The sequence below is a fragment of the Carlito syrichta genome, unplaced genomic scaffold (genome assembly GCF_000164805.1).
Source record: "Carlito syrichta isolate Samal-C Ts95f unplaced genomic scaffold, Tarsius_syrichta-2.0.1 Scaffold305880, whole genome shotgun sequence".
Classification (NCBI taxonomy): domain Eukaryota; kingdom Metazoa; phylum Chordata; class Mammalia; order Primates; family Tarsiidae; genus Carlito; species Carlito syrichta.
Window position 1 is genome coordinate 161,374 of NW_007249976.1, and position 18,812 is coordinate 180,185.

At 41.2% G+C, this 18,812-nt stretch overlaps 1 protein-coding gene across 2 annotated transcripts in view; it reads left to right on the forward strand.

Moving 5' to 3' along the window:
- The window catches only part of ARCN1 (archain 1), a 36,208-nt gene that overhangs the window by 13,293 nt on the left and 4,103 nt on the right, over nucleotides 1-18,812 (forward strand). Inside the window, exons 2-9 of one of the 2 annotated variants that reach the window (XM_008062911.2) lie at nucleotides 3,237-3,500; nucleotides 5,468-5,647; nucleotides 5,780-5,985; nucleotides 6,669-6,833; nucleotides 12,215-12,380; nucleotides 14,425-14,572; nucleotides 14,897-15,005; nucleotides 18,066-18,270. In XM_008062911.2, the coding sequence (XP_008061102.1) occupies nucleotides 3,237-3,500; nucleotides 5,468-5,647; nucleotides 5,780-5,985; nucleotides 6,669-6,833; nucleotides 12,215-12,380; nucleotides 14,425-14,572; nucleotides 14,897-15,005; nucleotides 18,066-18,270 (1,443 nt within the window). The remainder of the gene's footprint in view (nucleotides 1-3,236; nucleotides 3,501-5,467; nucleotides 5,648-5,779; nucleotides 5,986-6,668; nucleotides 6,834-12,214; nucleotides 12,381-14,424; nucleotides 14,573-14,896; nucleotides 15,006-18,065; nucleotides 18,271-18,812) is intronic. The other variant, XM_021714936.1, reaches the window with a different exon arrangement.

Sequence of the window (18,812 nt, forward strand, 5' to 3'; positions counted from 1 at the left end):
ACCACGCCTGGCTAATTTTTGATTTATTGTAGAGATGAGATCTCTCCAAGTTGCCCAGGCGGGTCTCAAACCCGCAGGCTCAGGCAATCCACTCACCTCAGCCTCCCAAGGCGCGGGATTACAGGTTGAGCCACTGAGCCCGGTGAAAAATGCATTTCTTAAGTACAAAACTATTTATTTAAAAATTTTTGTAAATAAATCAGAAAAAAGTGGCTATGTTTTTAAAGCTAACTTATTTGACATTCTATAAGTAACTGGTGAATTTTATACTCTATACCTTTCTGTATATCTAAAACATTTTCTGATTTTTTTTTTAAAGGAATTATAAGACAAGAGTTTTTTTAGAATATTGAGAGTATTTATTTGTGATTTAAGACTATGTTTTAAAAATGTTCTTTATTATATAAAGCATAAAAGCAACTTCAAACTGAGAAAATTAATATAAGTTTGAATGTAGAGTTGATAGAAACATAAGCAGAATTGTATCACTCCCTTAAATATGCTTCCTTCAGAATTTGGGTTGTTATTTGGGAAATGGAGCTGTTAGTAGGACAGTTGACCTTTGAACAACACAATTGAACTGTGTGGGCCCACTTATACGTGTGGATTTTTTCAGCTAAACTCTTAGTAAAAATACAGTGTTGCTGGCTGGGCACCGTGGCTCACACCTATAATCCTAGCACTTTGCGTGGCTGAGGTGGGAGGATTACTTGAACCCAAGAGGTTGAGACCAGACTGAACAACATAGTGAGACCTTGTCTTTACAAAAAACTAAAAAATTAGCAGGACAAAGAGGCACATGCCAGTAGTTCCAGCTACTCGGGAGGCTGAGGCAGAAGGATCACCTGAGCCTGAAGGATCACCTGAACCCAGAAAGTTGAGGCTGTCGTGAGTCATGGCATGCTACTGCATTCTAGCCTGAGTGACAGAGTGAGACCTCGAGTCAAACAAAAACAGAAACAGTATTGTGGAATATTCATGGGTTCTGCAGAGCTGACTGTGGGACTTGAATATGCACATATTTTGATATATATGGATAGGAGTCCTAGGAAAGGTCTCCATATATACCGAGGGCCACATGTGTGTTATCTCTATAAGTGATTTCCCATGAGAAAACCTGCCCATGTTCATTGGAAGTACATCAATCAGTTTTTAAAAAAATTGTTCAGTAGAGGGAAATTATTTGTGGAAGATATAAATGAAATACTTTTTTTTAGCATAAATTATTTTTACTGGCCGGGTGCTGTGGCTCAAGCCTATAATTCCAGGTCTTTGGGAGACCAAGGCGGGAGGATTGTCTGAGCTTGCGAGTTCGAGACCAACCTGGGCAGCATAGTGAGACCTCTTCTCTACAATTAAAAAACAAATCAGCTGGGCGTGGTAGCATGCTGGCAGTTCCGGCTACTTAGAAGACTGAGGCGGAAGGATTGCCTGAGCCCAGCAGGTCGAGGCTGCGGTGACCAGTAGCATACCACTGCACTCCATCCAGCCTGGGTGACAGAGTGAGACTTCAATTTTTTTTTTTTTTTTTTGAGTTGCATGGGATTACAGGCTGAGCCACCGAGCCCAGCTTCCAATTTAAAAAAAAAAAAAAAAAAGGCCAGGCTTGGTGGCTCAGTCTATAATCCCAGCACTTTGGGAGACCGAGGTGAGTGGATTGTCTGAGACTGTGAGTTCGAGACCAGCCTGGACAACTTGACGAGACCTCGTCTCTACAATAAATCAAAAATTAGCCGGGTGTGGTAGCCTGCACCTGTAGTTCTGGCTACTTCGAAGGCTGAGGTGGAAGGTTCGCCGAAGCCCAGCAGGGTAAGGCTGTGGTAGCCGGGAGTGTGCCACTGCACTCCTGTCTGGGCGACAGTGAGAGTCCAACTCAAAAAAAAAAAATTGTTTTAACTTTGCTGGTTGGAAATAAACATGATGGTATTTGTTTCCCAGATACCCCAATTACCTATTCTTGATGGATAAGGACATAGTGTTCTCCTGTAATATTATAAAGCTATTGATGTATTGAAACTATAAAAATATTTATTCAGCCAGATGCGTTGGCTCATGCCTGTAATTCCAGCACTTTGGGAGGCAGAGGCAAGAGAATTGCCTGAGCTTAGGGATTCGAGACCAGCCTGAGCAGCATGGTGAGACCTCGTCTCTGCAATAAAACAAAAAATCAGCCGGGCATGGTGGCACATGCCTGTGGTTCCTGCTACTTGGAAGGCTGAGGCAGAAGGATTGCCTGAGCCCAGTGGGCTGAGGCTGTGGTGGCCAAGCGTGTGGCACTACACTCCAGCTTGGGTGACAGAATGAGACTCCAACTCAAAAATATATATATTTATTCAAATTGACTAACTTGTTTTTTCCTCAAGCTATTCACTTGTAGGGGACAGGTTTCCATAAAGTTGAGAAGCCTGACCAGTTGGATTTTGATATTTCAGAGATTGTGTACTAGCATTGAGGCTTCCCAAGTGATTAAATAGCCTTTTTGTTAATTGTGCTTGTGAACTCTTGGTTTCCTGCACTGAAGAGACTGTTAACACTGTACTTAATTTTCTTACTCCCCTGGTAATAATGGCGTTTGAGGTCTCCCATTCTTCCTTTGGTGCTCTATTTGTTTAGTGAAATGCAGATGCTAAAAGAAGGCCATTAGGTCCTGATCATTGCCTGGTGTCAAAACCTATGTGAAACATTGGGTCATTGAGGTTTTCATTTTATAGATTGTTTGAGTGTCTGGGAATAGGATAGTGTGAATGGAAAGTTAGTTAAAGAGTGGAAGATAAAATTAGACTCAGTAGATTGGGTTCATATTATAGATAAAAAAAGAAGGGAAAGTTCTTACGTTTTTAATTCATCTGATCACACCTCTGTTTTGGCTGTGGAAATCTCTTCTTTTTAGAAACAGCTTTAAACTATTCTTTATGGGTCTGCCAAAGCAGGGGACTGATTCACAGGGGACTGATTAATAATGTATATGTAGTCTTGGAAAGCATGATTTCTTTAATAAGTTTTTCTACAAATGTGTTATTGAAAACTAGGAATAAAAGCTTTGTTTTCCTCTACTTTATATTTGTCTTGTGACATATATTAAAAAAGGAGTAAAATAGAGTTTGAAAATCACTATTCTAATAGTAGTCCTGTTATTGAATAACTGAGTGTGTCATTCTGTGGAAGATCTCCTAAAATGTTAAGAAAACAGATGTGAAGAAATACTTAGTACTTATTTATGCATATGTTCCTGGCAGGTGCTGTTGGCAGCAGCAGTCTGCACGAAAGCAGGAAAGGCTATTGTTTCTCGACAGTTTGTGGAGATGACCCGAACTCGAATTGAGGGCTTATTAGCAGCTTTTCCAAAGCTCATGAACACTGGAAAACAACATACGTTTGTTGAAACAGAGAGTGTAAGATATGTCTATCAGCCTATGGAGAAACTGTATATGGTGCTGATCACCACCAAAAACAGCAACATTTTAGAAGATTTGGAGACACTAAGGCTCTTCTCAAGAGTGGTAAGAGTCCTGCTATAATACTGGGTTCTACTTTCTGTTTTACATTTTTGTGTGAAACTGGTTTTTCCTCCAAAGTAGCTGATGCTTATTCGTTTGCAGGCTCCCACTTTCCACCCCTGCCACTTACTGCTACAGCTCCTTGTTCATTCAGCAAATGTTTATTGGGCTATACATAGCCCAAAAGAGAAATGAGAGCTATACTTTCATTTCCCACTTTGTAAGCAGTTATTCTAACCTATCTTTGTGTTTCTGACACTTGTTTGGCCATGTTTTTTAGATAATGTTTTAAAATTAAGACTTAAGTCGGATGCAGTGGCTCATGCCTATAATCCTAACACTTTGGGAGGACAAAGCTAGAGGATTGCCTGAGCCCAGGTGTTTGAGACCAGCCTGGGCAACTTGGTGAGACCTTGTATCTATAGTAAATTAAAAAAAAAAAAATAGCTAGCCTGGTGGTGTGCCTGTAGTCCCAGCTACTTGGAAAGCTGAGTTGGAAAGATTGCCTGAGTCCAGCAGGTCGAGGCTGCAGTGGCTGTGAATGTGCCACTGCACTCCAGCATGGGCAACAGAGTGAGACTCCAACTAAAAAAATTAAAATAAAAAAAAAATTAGGCCGGGGTCGTTGGCTTAGCCATCCTAGCACTTTGGGAGCTGAGGCGAGTGGATTGCCTGAACCTGCAGGTTGGAAACCAGCTCGGGCAACTTGGCAAGACCTCATCTCTGCAATAAATCAAAAATTTGTTGGCAGCCGGGCTCGGTGGCTCAGCCTGTAATCCCGCGCTTTGGGAGGCCGAGGTGAATGGACTTCCCGAGCCTACGGGTTCGAGACCTGCTTGGGCAACTGGGCGAGACCTCATCTCTACAATAAATAAAAAAAATTACCCGGGTGTGGTAGCATGCACCTGTAGTTCAGCTACTTGGAAGGCTAAGGTGGAAGGATCACTGGAGCCCAGGAGGTGGAGGCTGCGGTAGCCGGGAGCGTGCCACTGTATTCCAGTCTGGGCGACAGAATGAGACTCCAACTCAAAAAAAAAAAAATTTTGCTGGCATGGTAGCACACGCCTGTAGTTCTGGCTACTTGGAAGACTGAGGCAGAAGGATCGCCGGAGTCTAGCAGGTCGACGCTGTGGTGACTGTGAGTGTGCCACTGTACTCTAGCCTGGGCGACAGAATGAAACTCCAAGTCAAAAAAAAAAAAGATTAGCCAGGTGTGATGGCACATACCTGTAGTTCCAACTACTTAACAAAACTGAGGTGGAAGGATCACCTGAACCCAGCAGGTGAAAGCTGAGGTAGCTGTATTACTCCACTCCAGCCTGGGCAACAGTGAGACTCCAACTTAAAAAAAAAAAAAGACTTATTGGCTGGGCATGGTGGCTCAAGCCAGTAATCCCAGCATTTTCAATAAATCAAAAAATAAGCCGAGCATGTTAGCATGCGTCTGTAGTTCCAGCAACTTGAAAGGCTGAGGCGGAAGGATCGCCTGAGCTCAGCAGGTGGAGGCTGTGGTGGCTGTGGATGTGCCACTGAACTCCAGCCTAGGTGACAGAGTGAGACTCCAACTCAAAAAAAAAAAAAAAAAAAAAGACTTACTCATAAAGACACATACACACACACAAACTAAAAGACTTTATGCCATTGTCTTGCTTAAAATTAAGACTAAGGCCAGGGGCAGTAGCATGTGCCTGTAGTTCCAGCTTCTCAGGAGGATATGGGAGGATTGCTTGAGGAGGATAAGGTGGGAGGATTGCATGAGGCCTTTGAGCCTGAAGTGTACTATGCTCATACCTGTGAATAGTCACTACACTCCAACCTGGGCAACATGAAATATAAAGACTAGATAGACCTAAGAAAGGAATTCAGGTTTATTCCACATTGTATACTTCAAGAGTACTAAAGGATAAGACTTGAGAACATAGCTGCTAATAAATTCTAAGTCTTTCTTTTTCATTGCTCTCCATGATTAGATCCCTGAATATTGCCGAGCCTTAGAGGAGAATGAAATATCTGAACACTGTTTTGATTTGATTTTTGCTTTTGATGAAATTGTTGCCCTGGGATACCGAGAGAATGTTAATCTGGCACAGATCAGAACCTTCACAGAAATGGATTCTCATGAGGAGAAGGTGTTCCGAGCAGTCAGAGAGGTAAATAGGGTCTTCTTGGAGACTGCCAGTTGGTGTGTCTTTCTCTTAGTCTTCACTAATCTGATTTTCCTTTTCTTTCTTGCTAATGTCAACTGTATCCAAAGCTACATCCATTTTTGTCTCTTTCTATAGACTCAAGAACGTGAAGCTAAGGCTGAGATGCGGCGTAAAGCAAAGGAATTACAACAAGCCCGAAGAGATGCAGAGAGACAGGGCAAAAAAGCACCAGGATTTGGGGGATTTGGCAGCTCTGCAGTATCTGGAGGCAGTACAGCTGCCATGATCACAGAGACCATCATTGAAACGGATAAACCAAAGGTGGCACCTGCACCAGCGAGGTAAAATCCAGTGTATTACCAGCAACTTTAGAATGCCAGCTGAAGGATGTATGTGTGTACGTTTGGAGTGATATCTGATTTCTTGGCATGCTGTAAATAATGAAGGACTCAATGAAGTAAGATATGATATTAAATTGCTATGTAAAATATGGAGATACAGGAGAAATCTGAATGTGATGCTTTTCCTTTTGTGTCATGACCTCAATTTCCTATGAGAGTTGCCTTATTGTGGGGAGGAAAGGGACATTAAATCTTTATGGAATGTGAATTTTTAGCCTTGGTGTTCAATAATTGATTTCAGGGGGAATATGTGAATTACCTAAAATTATATGCAAAATTTTTTGTTTGTACACACAGTTTTCTCTGGATATTAGGTACAAAATTTTTATCAACTCATATGTGCTTATAAAAATATACTTCTGGGTTTTGGGTAATGAAACTTGCATGTTAATAGTAACTGTCAGTTGACAGTTTGAGCGGGTTCATATATTAGACCATAAATAGTTTAGTTTTCCACTGCTATGAAATTTGGGTTTTTTCCCTCGAGGTCTTTACATTTCTCTTAAAGAACAGCTTCAGTGAAAGCTTCATTGATATGGGGTCATTAATGAAAATGTTGGGTTTGTTGTTTTTTTTTTTTTTTTAGTCATATATTTGTTCTTATTTTGAATTCTTCCACTTAGGCCTTCAGGCCCCAGCAAGGCTTTGAAACTTGGAGCTAAAGGAAAGGAAGTAGATAACTTTGTGGACAAATTGAAATCTGAAGGTGAAACTATCATGTCTTCTAATATGGGCAAGCGTACCTCTGAAGCAACCAAAGTGCTTGCTCCACCCATTAATATGGAAAGGTAAGTAGTAACTTTCAGTAAGAACAGACCACATCATTTTTTAAGAACTCTATTTCAGTGTGCTATAAAATATTTTTTGTACCTTTTAATCTTTGCTGATTTAAAGATTTATTCAGAGTATATTCTACATGTTAATGTTAACATAAGGTCTTTTATTTTGGTTTTTTGTTTTGTTTTGTTTTTAAGAGACTGGGTCTCCCAATGTTGCCTAGGTTGGCCTCTGACTTCTGAGCTCAAGTAATTCTCCCACCTCAGCCTCTTGAGAAGCTGGAATTTGGGCCACCATACTGGGCCTTTTTCTTTTTTCTTTAATCACGATTGGGGGCTCTCAGCCATCTATTTTCTATGAAGTTTAGAACTTGCCTTTTGTCAGCTAAATTAAACAAAAATAACTTGTCTTCATGCCTGGTGTATAGCTTGTGACTTAGAATGGATTTGAATTGAAGGGTTAGAGCTATGGTAACCCCACATTATATTCTTGGCATATCTTTTTCTAATTAAAATATATAAGCAAAACCAATCTTTAATTCAAAATTTGTAAGTATCTTTAACAGAAAATTAACATATTATCTTTGCATTTTAAGTACTAGAATCCTCTGTGGAATGTTTTGATTTGCCTCTTATCTCAGGGCTGTGGTACTAGTTGGTGACATTTTAAGTGGTAGTTACCAAGTTCACATATTCATGACTCAGATTTCTTGTCTTAAAGCCCAGAACTTCTACTGTTGCTGATGGTTTTGAGGTCAAGTGAAAGATGAGACTGGGAGGATGCCTCTATCAGGTGTGCATAAAAGAGGAGTATTTATTCCTTATATGTCAGTTCTGTATGAAATGAATAAGGTTATACCAGGATAAATCTTTTGATTCACTGAAACTCCTGTGCTATTCCTAGTGGTTACTTTGAGTCAGAGGCTTCACTTTTTTTTTTTTTCTGAGTCAGGGGTTTCATTCTGTCGCCCAGGCTGGAGTACAGTGGCATGATCATAGCTCACTGCAGCCTTGACCTCCTGACCTCAGGCGATCCTCCTGCCTCAGCCTCCCAAGTAGCTGGGACTATAGGTGTGTGTCACTACGCCTGGCTAATTTTTTTGCAGAGATGAGGTCTTGCTATTTTGCCTAGGCTGGTTTGGAACTCCTGGGCTCAAGCATTCCTCCTGTCTCGGCCTCCCAAAGTGCTAGGATTACAGGAGTGAGCCACGTACCTGGCCACACTTTTAAAAAGCTGTTGAAGACCATCACATATTAAAGAGAACTTGAGGCTCTTCAGACCATCACATATTAAAGAGAACTTGAGGCTCTTCTAAATGATGAAACACCTCCTGAGCACAGAGCAAACTCTTGTGAAAGTAAAACGGGACCCTATCTTGTCTTAAAATTCACTCCTTTGTGGTCTTGAGTCTCTGGGAAGATCTAGAGTTGGAACAAAGAACAGAGTAGGATACCAAAATATTCTTTGTAGCCTGTACATTCATCCAGCTAAAAATAATTATGTTGCAGCCTGTGGATAGATATACTTAATAATTGCTCATAGCAGTAGTACTTTTTAATCTTGTTTCTTAAAATTAGGTGATAAATTTATAGTATAAAATTCAAAAGGTTTAAAAGGTGTTACAGTAAAAGTCTTCCACCCACCCAGCCAAGCAAATTTCTCTTTTATTTGAAACAGGATCTTACTCTGTCACCCAGGCTGGGAGTACAGAGGTATGATCATGGCTCACTGCAGCCTTGAACTCCTGGTCTCAGGCTATACTCCCACGTCAACTTTCTGAGTAGCTAGACCTGTACGCATGCACCACCACACCTGGCTAGTTTTTTATTTTTATTTTTTGTAGAGATGGGATCTCACTATGTTGCTTAGGCTGGTCTTCAACTCCTGGCCTCGGGTGGTCATCCTGCCTTAGCCTTCCAAAGTGCTGGGATTATAGGTGTGAGTCACTGCACTTAGCCAAATTTTTCATTTGGAGGCAACTAGTATTAACTAGTTTTTTGTGTATACTTCTGAGGGGGATAATATGATGTACAGATGAATAAAAATGCGCATATACAGTACATCTATCTTTTCCCTTTTTATATGAAGTAGTAGCACGTATTAGACACGTTCTCCAGTTGTATTTTTCGTTTAATTATTTTGGAGATAAGAATTTCCTTATTTGAAACTGTAAAGACATGACATCTAAATGTAATACCTTATTCTAAGCTGGCTTCTATACTACTACTTCTATACTACAATTTTTCTTTCACTCAACAACATTCAACACAGAAGACTTCTGTGACCAAATGTCAGGAGAAGTTTCCCCACACACCAAGTAGTGGACACTAGCTGGATGTCCTCTGAGTCAATTAAGTTCTAACATTGTCTACCTGGAGATAGCCTCAGATCCCACAGGTAGAGGGCTCTGTCCCTAAGACTGCCCCCTCCTTCCCAGCAGACACAAGTTTACTTGTATAAGACTAACCGGCTTCAAGTTGGGATTTCCACTACCACCTTTTTGGGTGCGATTAATTTTGTTACAGCTGATTACAGAACTCAGGGAAGCTTACATTTACTGGTTTATTACAAAGGATATTTTAAATGATATAAATAAACAACCAGAGGAAGAGATACATAGGACAGGGTCTGAAAGGGTCCCTAGTGCAGGAGCTTCTGTCCCTGTGGAATTGGGGTGTGACACCCTCCCAGCAAGTGGATAAGGTCTTGTTTACTGTGAGTTTCCACATGTTCAACTCCCTGGACCTTGTCCTCTTGGGCTTTTTTTTTTTTTTTTTTGAGTTGGAGTCTCACTCTGTCGCCCAGACTGGAGTGCAGTGGCCACTCCCGGCCACCGTAGCCTCGACCTGCTGGACTCCGGCAATCCTTCCGCCTCAGCCTTCTAAGTAGCCGGAATTACAGGCATGTGCTACCACGTCTGGCTGATTTTTTGATTTATTGTAGAGATGAGGTCTTGCGGCCCAGGCGGGTCTTGAACCCACGAGCTCAGGCAATCCACTCACCTCAGCCTCCCAAAGGCACGGGATTACAGGCTGAGCCACCAAGCCCAGCTCCTCTTGGGCTTTTTATGGAGACTTCATTTGAATAGGTACGATTGACAACCACATAGAATTGTGACTGGGCAAAAAGGGTATGATCTAATACTAATAGGCTGAGTGGAAAAACCCAGCAAGGCCTGTCTGTTCAGAGTCTTCTTGGCCTCTCTCTAGCATTCTTTCCTACAGGATATGGGGCAAGACCCCCTTTGAAGATTAGAGTCCCGCCTTGAGTTGATAAAAAGAAGGCAGAAGAAGGTCATAGAGATTGATTCTGTTTTCTCAGGCCTGCTCCTGAGGCCTAAAGTTATTTTTTAAAATAAGTATATATATGTTTTTATCCATAGTTCCTGGTTCACAACTCCCATTGCCCTTGTTATGTTTCTGTAGGCATGTTATTGAAAAATAGGAAAAAAAGCTTTGTTTTCTTCTTTACTTTAGGGTTGTCTTATGAATCACATTGTATGTTTTATTAAAAAAATATAACTACTATGCCAGGCTCGGTGGCTCAGCCTGTAATCTCGTGCCTTTGGGAGGCTGAGGTGAGTGGATTGCCTGAGCCCGCGGGTTCGAGACCCGCCTGAACAGGCGAGACCTCATCTCTACAATAAATCAAAAAAAAATTAGCCGGGCGTGGTAGCGTGCACCTGTAATTCCGGCTACTTGGAAGGCTGAGGCGGAAGGATTGCTGGAACCCAGCAGGTCGAGGTTGCAGTGGCCGGGAGCAGCCACTGCACTCCAGTCTGGGCGACGGAGTGAGACTCCAACTCAAAACAAAACAAAACAAACAAACAAACAAAAATTATATATATACATATATATATGTATATATATATAAAACTACTATAAAAAACATACTATTAAACTGACCAAATTGGCTTGTGGATGGTAGGTTGGATAAAAGTATTATATTAGTATTAGCCATGTGCTATGGTGTGTGCCTATAATCCCAACTACTCAGGAGGCTGAAGCAGGAATATTACGTGAGCCTAGGAGTTCAAGACAGCAATGTACTTATGTCATTCCTGTGAATAGCCACTGCACTCCAGCCTGGACAATATAGTAAGATCCTGTCTCTCTTTTTTTAAAATGTTAAGAAAAAGTATTGTATTAATGTACATTTATGAAGTTGATAATGGTGCTGTGGTTATGTAAGAGAATATGTTCCTCCAAAAAGAAGTATTTATGCATAAAGAGCCATAATGTATATAACCTGCCTTGTAATGATTCAGGGGAACAAAATCAAACATATACATACATATGTAGTATTTAGAGAGAGTACACAAATACGCATGATAAAAGGGATAAATGTTAACAATAGGTAAATCTGGGTAAAGGGTGTTTATGTATTTTTTGTATAATTTATATTTAAGTTGTTTAAAGTTTGAAAATATTTTCAAATAGAAAGTTTAAAAAATTATTTATTTTCTTACAGTTGCATAGTATTCATTTATATAGATATACCTTTGCTTATTTAAGTATCCCCCTATTGGTGGACATTTAAGTTATTTCTAAACCTTTACTATTACAAACAATTCTTCAGTGAATAACTTAGTACACTGTTTTGCACATGTGAAAATTTAACTGTAGGGTAAGTTCTAGAGGGGCATTGCTGAATCAAAGGGTATAAGGCTGACCAGGCATGGTGCCTCACATCTATAATCCCAGCACTTTGGGAAACTGAGGCCAGAGAATTGCTTGAGCCCAGGAGTTCAAGTCAAGCAACATAGTGAGACCTTGTCTCTATGAAAAAATTTAAAAGCCGGGCTCGGTGGCTCAGCCTGTAATCCCGCGCTTTGGGAGACTGAGGTGAGTGGATTGCCTGAGCCCGCGGGTTCAAGACCCGCCCGGGCAACTTGGCGAGACCTCATCTCTACAATAAATCAAAAACTAGCTGGGCGTGGTAGCGCACGCCTGTAGTTCCAGCTACTTGGAAGGCTGAGGCGGAAGGATCACCAGAGCCCACAGGTCGAGGCTGTGGTGGTCGGGAGTGGCCACTGCACTCCAGTCTGGGCAACAGAATGAGATACAAAAAAAAAAAAAAATTTAAAAATTAGCTGAAGCAGGGTGGCACATGCCTGTTAGTCCCAGCTACTCAGGAGACTGAGGAAGGAGGACTACTTGAGTCCAGGAGGTCAAGGCTGCAGTGAGCCGGGATCATGTCACTGCATTTCATCATGTATGACAGAGTGAAACTGTGTCTCAAAAAAAGAGAGAGCATAATGCTTTAAATTTTGATAGCTATGGCAGTAGCACCTTTTAAAAAAAGTTGTTGATGGCCGATCACCATTAAACCTTGGAGGAAGGGAGTTCTGATTTCTGCCCTTCTGGTCAAATGTATTCCTTTTTCTTTATAGTGTACATATGAAGATTGAAGAAAAGATTACACTAACCTGTGGACGAGATGGAGGATTACAGAATATGGAGTTGCATGGCATGATCATGCTTAGGATCTCAGATGACAAATTTGGCCGAATTCGTCTTCATGTGGAAAATGAAGATAAGAAAGGGGTGCAGCTGCAGGTTTGTAGAAGCTTTTGATCAGGGTACTAAGACTTTGTCTATGTAGAACAGCCTTTTCCAACTAGAGTTTCTCATATGAACTGCAGAACACAGAAAATAACTTGTTATATAACTAATGTCATTCTAAATGCATAGAAAAGAAGTTAATTTAGCACACAGAGTGGATACTGAGAGTATTTGACAGCAGCTGTGTTAGGATGGCTTTTTTTTGAGTCAGAGTCTCACTCTGTCACCCAGGCTAGAGTGCAATGGCATGCTCACAGCCACCAAATCCTTGACTTGCTGGGCTTAGGTGATCTTTCCACCTCAGCCTTCCAAATAGCTAGAACTACAGGCATGCACTACCATGCCCAGCTTATTCCTTTTTTTTTTTTTTTTTTTAATCGAGACAGGATCTTGCTATGTTGCCTAGGCTGGTCTCAAACTCCTGGGCTCAAGTGATCCTCCCACCTCAGCCTCCTAAAGTGCTAGAATTACAGGTATGAGTAACCGTGCCTGGCTAAGATGGCTTTTTAATATTCAAATTGAATGAAAGGACATTTAAAAATCTAATAAGTGAGCTCATACTAACAAAAGATGCAGAGATGTTTATCTTTTGCTATAATTGAAAGAATAAATTAACTTAGGATCTTGCTTGAAATATAGTTTAGGAAGAAAACCAAGGTCTTAAGACTTAATAAATAGGTATTTTATTAAAACAAGCATGACATGAAATTTACTCAGTATGCCATTACGTACACTACCATTGTTTGTTTTGTTAATTGAAGGGCAGTATCTAATGGTGTATTTGAAAATAGCATAGTCAGCCGAGCTCAGTGACTCAGCCTGTAATCCTGTGCTTTGGGAGGCCACGGTGAGTGAATTGCCTGAGCCCGTGGGTTCGAGACCCGCCTGGGCAACTTGGTGAGACTTCATCTCTACAATAAATCAAAAAAATTAGCCAGGTGTGGTAGCGTGCACCTGTAGTTCCAGCGACTTGGAAGGCTGAGGCGGAAGGATTGCCGGAGCCCAGCAAGTCAAGGCTGCGGTGGCCAGGAGCGTGCCACTGCATTCCAGTCTGGGTTACAGATTGAGACTCCAACTCAAAAAAAAAAAAAAAAAATAGCATAGTCAGGCACAATGGCCCACGCCTATAATTGGGAGGCGGAGGCAAGAAGATTGCCCCAGCTCAGGAGTTGGGGACCAGCCTGAGCAACATGGCAGTACCTCATCTCTACAATAAAAAAGTTAGCCGAGGATGGTGGCTGATTTGGAAGGTCGAGATGGAAGGTTCGCCTGAGCCCAGCAGGTCATGGCTGCGGTGACTGTGAGCAGTGTGCCACTGCACTCCAGCCTGGGTGACAGAGTGAGTCTCCAGCGCAAAAAAAAAGAACATAGACTGGGCACAGTGGCTCATGCCCATGATCTCTGAGACCAGACTGGGTAACATAGTGAGACTTCAACTCTACAAAAAATAAAAAAATTGGCAGGGCTTGATAGTGTGCACTTGTCCCTCCAAAAAACAAAGGTACATAAATCCTTACAAAGTAAATGTGCATGTTTCAACTACTGAATATATTTGAGACTTTTTTTTTTTTTTTGAATTGGAGCCTCACTCTGTCGCCCAGACTGGAGTGCAGTGGCACACTCCCGGCCACCGCAGCCTCAACTTGCTGGGCTCCAGCAATCCTTCCGCTTCAGCCTTCCAAGTCGCCAGAACTATAGGCACGTGCTATCACACCCGGCTAATTTTTGATTTATTGTAGAGATGAGGTCTCACCAAGTTGCCCAGGCTGGTCTCGAACCCCTGGGCTCAGGCAATCCTCTCACCTCAGCCTCTCAGAGTACTGGGATTACAGGCTGAGCCACCGCGCCCAACCTGAACCTTTCTTATCTTTATATTACTACAGTTGTTCTTGCCATATTTTATTTAGGTAATTAATCTTGTCTCTTGTCACAAGGACAAAGTCTTTTGAGGCAAGAGTATATCTATTTTTTTCCCCTATAATGAGCACGGGGGGGTTGGTTTTCAGAAACACCTCTAAAGTTTTCCTTCTCATTCCAGACCCATCCAAATGTGGATAAAAAACTTTTCACTGCAGAGTCTTTAATTGGCTTGAAGAATCCAGAGAAGTCATTTCCCGTCAACAGTGACGTAGGGGTGCTAAAGTGGAGACTACAGACTACAGAGGAATCTTTTATTCCACTGACAAGTAAGTTCCTCTGGCTAGTCCCACTAAGCAAGTCTACATTGAGAACTAGAAATAGACCTGGCTTGTATGCTTTTATCTTCATTGCCATAGCAAAGTTCTTTCTGACAAAATGACCTTTCAAAATGGACTTGGTGCTGCATTTAGTATATTACAATTAACTTCAATTTTTAATAGCGTGAATCTTGAAACTGTTGTTTTTAAATGTAATTTACATTAGGATGTTTCAGGCCTGCAGCTGTCAGTCAGCTTTCCTAACTTTTGCCATCCTAACTTTCCTCCACTCTTTCTGATGTTTCAGTGTGACTGCTTTGCTTTTCTCCTCAGTTAATTGCTGGCCCTCGGAAAGTGGGAATGGCTGTGATGTCAACATAGAATACGAACTACAAGAAGATAATTTAGAACTGAACGACGTGGTTATCACCATCCCACTCCCGTAAGTGGTGTCCCCTGTGTAATCACGTTCCCTACATTGGAATTGTAGAACTCTGGTCTTTTGGAACTCATTTCAGAGGCAGCACCTAACTGGCTACATATGCTAAGATATTTGCTGCTGCTTTTTTTTTTTTTGAGTCAGAGTCTCACTCCAGGCTGGAGTACAGTGGCATGCTCATGGCCACTGCAGCCACGACCTGCTGGACTCAGGCAATCCTTCTGCTTCAGCCTTCCAAGTAGCTAGGACTGCAGGTGTGCGCCACCACTCTCAGATAATTTTTTGATTTATTGTAGAGATGAGGTCTTGCCATGTTGCCCAGGCTGGTCTCAAACCCATGGACTTAGGTAATCCTGTCACCTCTGCCTCCCAAAGTGCTGGGATTACAGGCTTGAGCCACTGTATCCAGCTAATATTTGCTTCTTAAAAAGGCTGTTTGTGAAAGAAGCCAGACATAAAGGCTACATACTATATGATTCCACTTCTGTGACTTTCTGGAAAAGGTAATACTCTTGAACAAAGATCAAGAGACAGATAAGGAGGTACTTGATTGCAGGGGGACACAAGCAAACTTTTGACAGAAATGATCTATGACTTGATCTTGCTTTGGCAGCAGAAATACTACAATTAGAATGATACAGAAAACATTGTTCCTATGCAAGAATGACATGCAAATTCAGGAAGCATTCCATATTTACAAATAAATAAAAAATTTTAAGATGTTTTATGAATTGATTGTGGTGTTGCTTGTAAGATTGCATACATGGGGGAGAATTAAAAAAAAAAAAGATTGCATACATTTGTTGAAATGCATTGAGCACTTTAAAAGGGGTGGAGTTTACTGACTTTAAAGCCAAACCAAAAAAAAACAACAGTTGGTCCTCAACTTGTTCCTGTAGTAATGAATATTTCCAGAAGGAGGAGCCACTTCTTAGTCAAACTCTGTTTTATGTTGCAACTTTCAAAGAACATAGGTCTATCAGACTGAATTTTTCTTTTTCACTTGCTCCCTAAACTTTGACTAAAGATAAGTGTGTGTGTTAAGGAACTACTGATTCTTGCTGAAACAAGATATCTATATTAGTGTCAGTAAATTTCCTAACAGCTTTATTGAGGTATGCTTGAGCTACACATATTTAAATTGTACTATTTTGACATATATACACTTGTGAAACCATCACCATAGTCAAGATAACAGATGTCTGTCACCCCCACAAGTTTAGTCTAAGTTTTTGTTGTCCACTTAAATGACCCACTTTCTAAGATCATCTGGAAATACTCTCTGCCTTAGGATTATCTCCCCACTAGCATTTCCTATGAGTATGCACTGTTATTACTTCACTAGTGAATTCCAACTCCTCTGCTCTATCCACCAACCCTCCATGATTAAGTACAGGGTTTAATTATGAATACCAGTAAATGTATCTGTGGTGTATTTTACTGTTACGTTGTTCGGTTATCATTGCCGGGAAAATGGCACTAATTTAATTTGTAGTTTTTTTCCCTTTTTGAAAATTCAGACTTTTAAACATTGTCTTGTTTTGGTCATTCTTATTTCCATTTTTTAAAAGGTGCTTTATTAACCATCTTATTCACAGTGTGGTTACTTTTAAAAAGTAACCATTGTAGGACTTGGGTGTTGGTGACAGGTGGGGTTTTGTTTGCCAAGATTTATTTTACTAACTATTTTTAGAATGCCACAATTTTTAGGCCTCTTCATCTACTCTGTAATTGTGGTTGTGGTGGTTTCCTGTGTTTTAGTTCAATTTTGCAGTGGTCTCCAGAAGAGACCCTTAGACAACATTTTACCCCACTGTCTAGAACTGACCAAATTAGAAGAGACTTGGAGCAAGGGCACAGAGGAGGAACATAAAAGAACCAGGACCATGAAATTGATAGGGAAGAGTTAATAGTCTTGTGCCATCCTTAAAGTTTTCTTTGTCTCCCTTATTTACCCTGCCCCTAATACAAGCATTGAGTGTCACTGGTGAATTAAAGGATGGTAAATTTAGAATGTGTAGGAGTAGGAAAAACTGCCTGTCGGCCATGTGTGGGGGTACAAAGTACATCCTAACTAGCTCTGGTTCTCTTGCAGATTAAGGACAACTATATATTTCTTTTTTCCCATCATGTTTCCATTTCGCCTGGGGATAATTGTGCTTTCACTTATCAAATAAAAGTCCATTTACTGGATGGTAAATCGAATAAACTCGCTGGTGTCAACTTCAATAAGTTGAAACATTCTAAAATCTTTTGAAAACAAATCCTTTCAAAGTCCCAAATTCATCTTCATTATAGATGTTTAAAGTTTTTCCCTCTATTACCAGCCTACTTTATTTCCCCATTGTCACCTATAAAGAGAGGTGCATTATGTTAAAATTGCTTCTTGACAGGGCAACAAACCATTTGTGTGGGATTTTTGGAAACAAATCATTCTTACATGTTTGCCAGTCTCAATCCCCTGCTTGCTCCTAGATCTAGTTTACAAATTGGATCAGCCAGGCACAGTAGCTCACTCCTGTAATCCCAGCACTTTGGGAGGCAGATGTGAGTTGCCTGGGTCCAGGGGTTGGAGACCAGCCTGGGCAACTTGGTGAGACCTCATCTCTACAATAAAAAAAAAAAAAAAAATTAGCTTGGCATGGTAGCGCATTGCTGTGGTTCTAGCTAATTGGAAGGCTGAGGTGGAAGGATCATCTGAGCCCAGCAGGTCGAGGCTGTGGTGGCCATGAGCATGCCGCTGCCCTCTAGCCTGGGTAACAAAGTGAGACTCCTACTCAAAAAAAAAAAAAAAATTTGGATCAATTGACAGGCACATCTGCCAGATAACCTATTTTTGCATATTTCTGTATCTGTAATAAGAATTGAGTGAGACTATTAGCCAAGGTGCTAAGATGTTGTTTGATCCTTTATTAGGGAACCTAATTTTTTTCTAGGACTGCATAAAAATTGTATTACTAGAGGGCAGAATTTGAGGAGCATAATCAAATTTGGGGTTGATTTTCCTTGGTTGAATTCTTCTACCTCTGGACAGCTAACTTGACTGGGTGTTTCTCATGACAGATCTGGTGTCGGCGCACCTGTTATTGGTGAGATCGATGGGGAGTACCGACATGACAGTCGACGAAATACCTTGGAGTGGTGCCTGCCAGTGATTGATGCCAAAAATAAGAGTGGCAGCCTGGAGTTTAGCATTGCAGGGCAGCCCAATGACTTCTTCCCTGTTCAAGTTTCCTTCATCTCCAAGAAAAATTACTGTAACATACAGGTACTCCATTTTAATAGGGGACATATAAGGGGAAAGCAGTAGGACAGATGCCAAATGAGTGGCGTGGTTTCGTGGTCAAATAAAAATCACAAAAGCTCATTTTCCTTGCAGGGATTCCATTTCAACTCATTGTATGATACTGATACAGTATCAGCTGCTTTACCTCAGTTTTCCTCTCTAGATCAGACAAAGTAAAAACAAATCTAATATGAATATGTATAAAAGTACTTACAGATTGTGCAAGATTTATATACACTTATTTGCCCGTTTTTTGTTTGTTTGTTTGTTTTTGAGTTGGAGTCTCGCTCTGTCGCCCAGACTGGAGTGCGGTGGCCAGGAGCGGCCTCAACCTGCTGGGCTCCGGCAATCCTTCCGCCTCAGCCTTCCGAGTAGCCGGAATTACAGGCATGCGCTACCACGTCCGCCTGATTTTTTGATTTATTGTAAAGATGAGGTCTCACTGCCCAGGTGGTTCTTGAACCCGCAGGCTCAGGCAATCCACTCACCTCAGCCTCCCAAAGGCGCAGGATTACAGGCTGAGC